This window comes from Seriola dumerili, unplaced genomic scaffold (genome assembly GCF_002260705.1).
Source record: "Seriola dumerili isolate Sdu_G_001 unplaced genomic scaffold, Sdu_1.0 BDQW01000167.1, whole genome shotgun sequence".
In the NCBI taxonomy this organism is placed as follows: Eukaryota; Metazoa; Chordata; class Actinopteri; order Carangiformes; family Carangidae; genus Seriola; species Seriola dumerili.
Window position 1 is genome coordinate 1868235 of NW_019174422.1, and position 10030 is coordinate 1878264.

Sequence of the window (10030 nt, forward strand, 5' to 3'; positions counted from 1 at the left end):
GTAACTGCCCAAAAAAAGTTTTTCTGTACGAGCGTGTCTGCGAGCGTATGTGCATCTGTGTGTCTGATGAAACCCTCCCTTGTGCTCGGTACACCCATTTTTCTGAAAAAACATTTTTCAATGACCTCATCCTCCCTCCACCTATCCAATTAATAGTCAGGCAGCCACACTGGTCTCTCATTATTTCTCTCTCTTTCACCCCCCCCACCCCATCCCCTCCCTCCCTGCCCCACTCTCCTCACTGTTAGTCAATCCGCTCCAAATTGATTTTGTTATCTGTCTAATTCCATATCGCCGCTGTGTGTGGCCGATGTGTTGGTGTTACGGAGGGGCTGCCTGAAAATGAGATGCAGGAAGGAGAGAACAAAGAGACGGCGAGGAGGTCCACAGACACAGAACTGTGAAGTGTGATGGAGGAGGATGACATCATTGTTTCAGGACAAAGTTGCAGCCATAGGAGTCATGCGGCACTGACTCACTCTCTCCCTGTCTGCTGTATATGACTGTACATACATCTAGTTGTCAATCCGTCAGTCAGTCCGTGCACTGACACGTCTGTCTGTGCATCTCTTGTCAGTATGTGCATGAGAGTGTTTGGACTTTACTAGTGCAGCTGTCTCTTTAAAAGTTCCCTTTTAATTCAGAAAACTTCTCCAAACACAGATGAAGCCTTTTGTTTCGGCTCCTTGAAATCTGATTTTAATACACTTGGGAAACACATGCTAAATGCACCATATTTACATGTATGCATGGTCTATCTAATATATGCTGTATTTAATGTATATACAGCTGTAAGTAATGATTATTTTAATCCTCATAATCCCCATTAAGTCTATAAAATGTCGTGTTTGAGAAGCTGGAAGCAGTAACTTTTTGCATTTTTGCTTGACAAAGGATTAGCGATCTATCTGTCAGCTGACTAATCAATAAACCGACCAATCATTTCAGCTCTAAACTGTATCCACAAACTACACAAGCACATGCGACTCTCTTCGTTTATTCATCTGGCCGTGGGAACTCTAGCACCTGTGTCCGTCTCCTCTCGACAACATGGCCGCCTGGCAGGATGGCCATAATAACTCGTCGCCACGGTGACGGCGCTATAGGAACAAGCGAGAGCCATAGATGGGAGAAAAAGTGAGGAGTGAAAGGAGGCGACCCGCTGAGCCTGCTGACACCGTGTCAGTCAAACACAAAGGTGACTCCTGGAGGTGGGGACGGAGCAGAGGGAAGATTAGGGCCGAGGGGAGAAAGAGCCAGAAACAGAAAGACTCCGAGACTCCTTCCTTTGTTTGCCGCATTGTCTGCCTGCCTGCTCCCTTCCTCTGTCATCTTACCTTGCCATCCTCCCCCTTACTAGCAGTCAGCGACCTCTCTCTTTCTTCCTCTCTTTTGTGGCCTTGCCCCCTCCTCATTCCCTATTCACTTCCTTTTGTCTGGCAGGCATCTACTTAGAAATGAACACTCCTCCTCATTCCCTTCTAGGGCTACCTTTCCACCTTCAAGCATGTAGCTTCTCTCTCCCTCCATCAGTCCTCCCTCTCATTCCCTCTCTCCATTACTACCAAAATGGTTGCTGTGGAAACAGTTTTATTTGGAAATGGCAGGAAGAAATTTAGCGCTGTGCTTTGTCTGTCCATTTTGATACTGCCATGTGCATGAGAGTGCACGTGCTCCTATGAAGGTGTGCACGCTCTCATTTTCTATGAATGTGAGTTTGTGCAGGCAGAGTGTTTGTGCGTGTGTGTGTGTGTGTGTGTGTGTGCGCGTGCCACCCTTTCATTCTCCGGGGTTCCTCTCATACACGCATTTCACATCTGAAGAGCTTTATTTGTACCAAACCTGTTACAGACATTGTTACCATGGCTACAGCCAGTGAGGACCACTGACACAATGATAGACACGGTGGCCATGGCAACCCCAAGATCAGTGGTGGGTAATATGATAATTCATGGACGAGGTATGTGACACATTACGGGCACATGAATATGCTCAAGCGCTGGAAAGCCGGTGTGCCGCTGGTAATCCACGAGTCTTTGTGCAGCTAACATGCCAAGCGGCTGACAAAGGATACTCTGCTGTAACCAAGGGTGACCAGGACTAACAATAGCTGTCCTCTGGATAAGCTTCAACAACATACATATCAAACTGCTGCTCCGCAGTAGAGTGCTTGTGTAGCTTGTAGCGCAGGGGTCGCCACTGAATTCAACTGGCACAATCGATATCATAATGAATCAATAATTCACAGCAGTGGTTCCCCATTGATTTTGGGCAGCGACCCATTCCTTGAGCCACTCTGCCTCCAAAACGCCACGTGATCTAGCAAGCGCACATCAGCGCCATCAGCTGTGACAGCTTTCAGATGGTCCACCAATTCACCTCACGTTACAGCATGGCGCAGTGATGGAATCCAGCAGGACTACTTTTACAAGCAGCATCCCGTCGATAAATCACCTCCTCCAAGGTCTGCTTTAATTCAATCCAGTGCAATCTAATTTTATTGGTATGTACTGTAGCTTCTTGCAATGTCATCTGTCACAAACCATCCAATAAAAGCCCGGGGCCTTGACCTCCGAGAGTGAAGTAATATTCATACATAGCCTCTTGCTAATATCACCGCCATATCAAGTGCATACTGTCACTTTGAAGAGCAGGGCGTCTTTGTTGATAGAGAAGACACTAAAAGACTAGAGAGCAACAATAATCAAGCTGGGCTGAGCTCTGTAGACTTTTAAACTTTGGTAGCATTAGAAAACAGCTTGTTTAATGAATGAGGAGCAGTCTCTCATAACATGACTTATAAAATGACTTATACTGTATATATGGCAAACAGCATGTCCACATACAGTTTGGGCTAGGCCTTTTAGTTCCAATTAAAGGTCCCCTACTTTACACTTTTCCTGTGTTTTATTTGAAGTGTTGTTCATAAGAAGATATATCTGTGGTTTTAAGAAGTAGTTTTACATCTCCTCTCTCAGGCTTCTCTCTGGAGCTCTAGTAACAACAGGTCAGTGAGCCAATCAGCAGAGAGGAGGCTCTGAGCCTCTCCTCTGATTGGTGACTGTTTTCTGAGTGATTGAAACACTTGGTTGATGGGTCCAGGTGGGCAGGGCTTGGGGTGTGGCTGAGAGCTATGACTGCTTTGTTGTGACATCACAAAGTTACAGAATTTCTAACGGTTTGTATTAAGGCTCAGTGTCTGAATACAGGCTGTGTGCATTTCTCTGTGGACTGAGCGCTTTGATACTTTCATAGTATTAATATAGAAGCTAGACCTGCTTTATAAACAAACAACAAATGGAAATCTACCTTTATACTATATGGGACCTTTAAGTGAGATCCCAATGCTACAGCATAAAATGTTTTTTTTCCAATGATGTGCTTCTAACTTGGTGGCAACAGGTTGGAGATGGGTTCTTTCCTCTTTCATCATGCCAGTACCACATGTGCACAAAGCTAGGTTTATTAAAAAATGGCTCCCCCACAAAGCCTTGACCTCAGCCCCATCCAACACCTTTGGGATGAACTGGAATGCTGACTGTGAGCCAGGTCCAATCACCCAACATGGACAGGAGCAAATCTCTAGATCCAGGTCCTTGTGAAAAACCTTCCCTGAAGAGTGGAGGCTGTTGAGGCAGCAGATTAATTCCCACTACAACTTTTTGGCCATGTAGCGTATCTTCCATCAACTTGAGATGACTTCCTCTAATGTAAATTAAATAAATCAAATCTGGATCTAAGAACATGGGTAAACCGGGTTATGGTAAACTTAGCCTCGAGGGTGTTGCATTAAGCTGGCAGTGGCGGTCTCTGACAAAATAATGCATCTGCACAATATTGTTTTAATGACTGGACTTCAGAGCCATTGATGATTATTACTACCAAGAGATTGCTCACTCATTACAATTGAGCCTGCAGGCTGTTATATTACATGACGAGGAGACAGCGAGCATTGCGGTGCTGTGGTAACCGATTTAGTTAGACGGCTGACCCTAATGTTGTTATTGTAAAAGGAAGATGGATGGAGAAAGTCGAATCTCTCCCTCTCTCTCTATCCCTCTATACCTCTCTCTCTCTCTATCTCTCTCTCTCTCTCTCGGCCCTGTCCCTGTTGAGGAGCAGAAACTGGGAGAGCGGAGAAATGAAGTGACATCATCAGCGTCAGCCACATTCCTGCGGAGGGAGGGGGTGAGGAGGAGGAGGAGGAGGAGAGGGGTGGGGGGTGTGGGGGTGTGGGGGGGAGAATGTCCCAAAACTTTTGAGGTTACAGGACCGACATTCCCCCCCTCCCCCCTAAAACACACACACACACACCAATGCATCCTTTCTCCCTCCCTCTGCTTGTGTGTGCATGTTTTCCAGTACACGTTACTGTGTGTGTGTGTGTGTGTGTGTGTGTGCGTGTGTGTGTGTGTGTGTGTGTTACAGTACATGCGCTCCTCTTCCTCATCATGCGCTCCCTGTTTTAATTCATGTGCTTCTCCTCCTGTCCCCTCCCCCCCCACCAACTCATACCAACTCCCCCTTCCCTCTTCAACCCCTCTTTCTCTCTCCACCGACCAGAGGAATGCAAGAACCACATCTGGAACTTATTAGAGAGCAGAGAGAGGGAGCGAGAGGGAGAGAGAGAGAGAGAGGGAGAGAGAGAGAGAGAGAAAGGGGTAGATGGAAAGAGACGGAAAAGTAATGGTGGGGGGAGGAGGAGAAGAAGAAGAAGAAGGGAAAAAAAAAGTCAGATTAAAAAAAAAAAAGAAAAAGTCCAGGAGGGGACAGAAAGAGAGAAGGAATGAACTTTGGTAAGCAGAAAGAGGCTCATGTTGCGAGAGAGAGCCAAAGAGACGAAAAAGAAAGTTAACAGCAACTCCGATTAATGCCAATTAACCTCAGCGGGGACGGGGCAGGGGAAGAGCTCAGCTGGCACCTCAGATGTGGGTTCAATCACTCCCGATTCCAGCGCAAATGTAGCCTTTGAACCGGCCTCGACCATATTCTGTCTGAATGAGCAGCTTCACTGTCCCCACTGAGGGAGCAGCCAAGCCTGAGTAATAGTCCCTTTCTCTCCGCCGCTGGCCTCCCGACCACTCCTCCCTCCTCCTCCTCCTCCTCCTCCTCCTCCTCCGTCCCTCGTCCCTCTCTCTTCTCCCCTCTCCGGGCTCGCTTTTTCTTTTCATCCAGCGCACCCTCCTCCTCGCACCTACAAATACTCGCCCCCCCCCCCCCCCCCCCATTTCCACCCACCCACAACATCACCACCTCTAAAAACAAACCCAAAACAAAACAAAACAAAACATAAAAAAAGTCGAATCAATCTCGATCAGGCTTCCACCCACCTGCCCACGAGAACTACCCCCTTTTGCCCCCGGCCCCTTGCCAACCTCTCCTCTCCAAACAACTTTTTCTGTAACCTGCCCCCCCCCCCCCCCCACTCCAACTCTCTCCATCACCCCCAAATTGGTCCTCGCTGCAAAAATGTGGCCGCGCAATTTGGGAAAACAAGGCCAATAGATTCAGTCAGATGTGATAAAGTGTTCCTCTCTTGCTCAGGGGACTCTGCATAAAGAAACATTTTTAAGGGGATGTTTTTTTTTTTTCATTTTTCTTTTTATAACTTGGATGCCCCCGGCCTGTCAAGCACAATCAGATTATGGGGCCTTTAAATCCTGGGGCTTCACTTGAGAAACATTCACAGCATAGCTGTTGAAGATGCTCAAAGGAAACACTTGTATACTTTTGATTTAATTTATCTCTGACCACAAGTTTGCTAACGAATTATCCAACTAAATACTTCTGTACTTCTATCAGGGTCTTTTTTTTTTTTTTTTTTTTTTTTACTGGATCATCTGAGAGCATGCATGCAAGCCTCTTTGTTCTCCCAAGCACCACTTCAAAAAGCATTATAGGACACTCGTGTCCAGAGGAATGCCCTTAAACAAACATATCAACTGAGAGAAGCAATCAACATGTCACACGTTGACAAACACCCGCCGGGACAGAAATGCCAAGAATTTGTTGATTGAATGGAACCCAATGGGGGAACAACAGGCGTGGATGTACATTATAACATTATGGGCTCCATTCCCAGATTGAGCTTTACAGCTGGTTCAGTGATTGCTTTCAGTGGCTGATGTCAATTAGAGATGCTTTTCGGTAAATAGGCTTCATTCAGATCCCGTAAAAAACCATGACCCGAATTCGCATATTAACGGTAGGATGCTCCTACTGGAGTCACATCTCGCTCGCCGGGATCAAAATTAAAAACAGACTTCTGCCTCGCTACATATGTCACTCCAGATCTACACTCTGAGCCACAGAGGGTTCAGTATAGCACCGCAAAAATGGTTCGTTAGCCTTGAAACCATGGCGGAACGCTTTCACGTTGCTATAAATAGTTCTATAAGCAGTAATCCGTTGGAGTATCCTTACAAGTTTGAGTTTATGTAGGTGGCACTTTTTTCTCTATCAGCTACTACTGCTCATACATCATCTCTCCAAGCAGAAACAAGCACTTTTAGTGGTTATTATAGCCAACTGTGTCCACATCCCTCTTGTAATGAACTTTAGAGGTTACACTCCAGATCTGCATGAGCTTAATGAGACAGAGGATTGGCTATGTGGGATTAGCTCGAGCTAACTGCTCAGTTCTTCTTTTATTTATTGTGAGAACAAAAGAAGAAATCACTTGCTGTGTGATAGAGGATTGTTTTTTTTTCCCCCACCTCAGCAAATGGAAAAGAGTCACTGTACATGACTTAGATAGGAAAAATTGGGATTCATTTAGATGAAAATGTCACAGATGATTACAGGCAAGAACGCAGGAAATGCTGTAAATCGACAGTTTTAACAGAGTGTTTTAGTACCAAACTGGATTCTTTATGAGGCTTCCCTAATTCTTCATCTTTATTTGAACTGTTACAGTCGACTTTGAGTCATTAACATTACACATATAGTAGTAGAACCACTACTTCCCTGATCAAACAACCCTTGAGGAACCCTTCTTTCTCTGGGTGTAAAAGCCCCCCGAATGTGTCTGACTCCTCCAGCGTCTGAATATTTCCTTTTGCCGAGCACAACTCAGGAATCCGTCTGAGGTCTATGAATCACGGCTGGCTCGCTGTGATTCAGAGCGTACAGTAAGGGCAGCAGCGGCAGCGGCAGCTCATGGCCTCGGTCCACACAAAAGGACAGAGGCTGACAAATGGTACACCTGCACTGGAGCCTTTGTCCGAGTCAGCATTTCACACCACCGTCTGGCCTGTAGGTGCAGTGCCGCAAGTCCGACCTCAGGGCTCTGCTGCTCATTAGGAAGTTAAGGGAGTGTGTTTGCAATGATTGATTATGCAGGAACATTTAACAGCTGCGTTAATGGTGGCGCTTGCTTGGGACTTATTACCAGGTTGGTATGTAGATACAAGGCCGGGATACTAAATCAATCACAGTGGTGTTGCTAGTAGAGACTTTGTCCTAGTTGCAGCTGTATCATTTAATCTAAATAACTTAAAAACATTCTGATTCACCACAGCTTTAATTAGCTGCTCGACTAATAACCATGCAATCATTAGCACTGGTAGGCAATTACATGTGTGCAAATTGCAGGCCATGGAATACTGTTTTACTAGTCTAATAAAGAGATAAGGGTCTGCGTGCTCCTTGGAAAAATGCGCCTGCACCTACAGTAAGTTTTTTATCTCTTTTGAGGTTAATTTTCACTCTTGCTCTCTCTGGATTATGCCTATTCCTCTTATGTTTTCATAGCCCAACGCAAAAGCCACAGTGGATGATTTGAGACCTTACATCTATTACAGCAATTTAAAATCTTACAGCCTGCTAATCTTGTCTTCGGGAAAGCCTTTGGAAGCAAATATGTTTGTGTTTGAGAGCCCAACATGGAGTAACAATGGATTATACCGTTGCTACAGTGCAACAACAGACAATGGGACACATGGCTTCACACATGTAATTGGTCTGTGTGTGTGTGTGTGTGTGTGTGTGTGTGTGTGTGTGTGTGCTTATGTAGGTGCGTGTGTCATGAACGGTTTATGAGTGGACAAACAGGGCAACAGCATGTGACAGAAACAAGGGGTCCCGATGGAGAAAGAGCAGGGGCTGTGCGTGTGTTTGTGTGTTGCGACGGTTGCCAGATTGTGTCACATGTGGATTCGTGGAGCGCCCGATATGTGGATGAAAAGGATAAATGTGCTCTTGACTGTATGTAGATGTGCTTGCGTGACACCCCCCACCCCCAGCAACACACTTTGGGTGGATGCTGAGCATGGTGAGCCAGGCTGAGCGATACAAAGCCTGGCAGACACGGTGACATCATCCTTTTCTATACCTTCGCTTCCCCGAACACGCCCCCTACCTATGATGAAGTGGTCGACTGGCAAGCCAGCAGCCAGCCGTGCACGCTCCCGGTCACCCATGGTAGACAATGAGGGTGTGTGTGTGTGTGTGTGTGTGTGTGTGTGTATATATGTGTGTGCGTGTGTAAAAAAAAAAAAAAAAAGAGGGGAGGTCTGCTATGGCTGTGCCGCCACGACGACACACAGATATGCCTCGATCAAACAGGTAGCTTAGAGAAATTACAACCATCCTCTCCTCCTCCTCCTTCAGCCTCCTGTCTCCTAGCAACTCGGCTACAGCTGTGATTATCATAAGCCAACAGTCTACCTGGCACCCCACAGGTATGGAGGGGGAACAGATGCATGGGCGCTGCTGCTGCTGCTGCTGCACAGCCTCATTGTGCTGTTGAAATGCAACAGAGAGGGTTAAAATGGTCAAGCACTCAGGTAGGACAGCAGGATAGGAGCACAAGAGGGGTGTGTGTGTGTGTGTGTGTGTGTGTGTGTGTGTGTGTGTGTGTGTGTGTGTGTGTGTGTGTGTGTGAGGGGGGGGGGGGGGGGGGCTTGGGGAGAGAAGCTGCCTTTCACTACAGGATCACTACAGGGGCTGGTAGCAGTGGGCTCATTGACTGACAAGCCATTCAGACGCGATAGCAGTGTGGAAGTGCTGCTGGCATGTAGAGCAGCGCTGGTCAATCACTGTCATTCCCGTCACGTCCTCAGCGCCTCACCACGGCCCGTTTGAATAACGGCACCGGTGGGTTTGTCATATGCAAAAGGTCATTTAGGCCGGTGGTGGACGCGCGTGCAACCGCTCATGTTCAAGTTGGATGCACGCACGCACGTGCACAATCGACCGCCTGTATTCGCAAGCGTACAGACGACAATGATCATAATTAGAAAAAAAAAAAAAAAGTGTGGTGATCCATTGCTGCGGTGCGGACACGCAGTCACACACACACGCGCGCGCTCCCTCTCTCTCTCTCTCTCACGCAGCTGCACGCGCACGCGCACACATACGCCTAAGGTGATCCACCGCTGCGGTTCATATGGGAATGCTATTCAATCATGTTATATGTCTTTCTCTTTTTCCTCTCCACAACACACGCACACACACACAAACACACACACACACGATAGACACACACACACATAGACACACACACACATAGACACACACACACACACACACACTTCTCAAAGATCACCGACGGAGGGCTGTGATTGTTTTTTAAAGCCTCTGTGGCTTCACAGAATTTTTTATCTGAACCATACTCGCTGTTAGTGATGCGCTTAAAAAGAGAGAAATTCAGTCTTACCAGTTTGAAAACTCAACACCAAACTCAGGAGCAGCAGCCTCTGCATGGTTCAGCCGACCAATAAGTCCGTTATTGGCTCAGACCTCCGTGAGGACAGCATCAAAAAGCGGGAGTTTACTGACTTTAACAATAATTATACAAACGACAATAATCCTCCTGCGTCGCTCCTCCTCGCTGGTCCCTTGATTCGTGCTGGACGCGCTCGGCTTTTACACCATTTCACTGCTTTTTTCACCTCTCTCCTCTTCTTTGCTCTCCAGCGACAGTCCGTTTTCTACTCTACACCGAGGCGGTAAGCGAGCGGTAATGACACAGCGCAAACTTCCGGTCGTGATATTCAAAGTAAAATCCACATGAAAGAATGTGATTACA

The 10030-nt window shown here is 46.8% G+C and overlaps 1 protein-coding gene across 1 annotated transcript in view; it reads right to left on the reverse strand.

The window, feature by feature from the left end:
* The window catches only part of LOC111226937 (kin of IRRE-like protein 1), a 31706-nt gene extending 21936 nt beyond the window's left edge, over positions 1–9770 (reverse strand). Inside the window, exon 1 of the mRNA XM_022752254.1 lies at positions 9659–9770. Within this exon, the coding sequence (XP_022607975.1) occupies positions 9659–9704 (46 nt within the window). The 5' untranslated portion in view covers positions 9705–9770. The remainder of the gene's footprint in view (positions 1–9658) is intronic.
* Between the last annotated feature and the right edge of the window lie 260 nt (positions 9771–10030).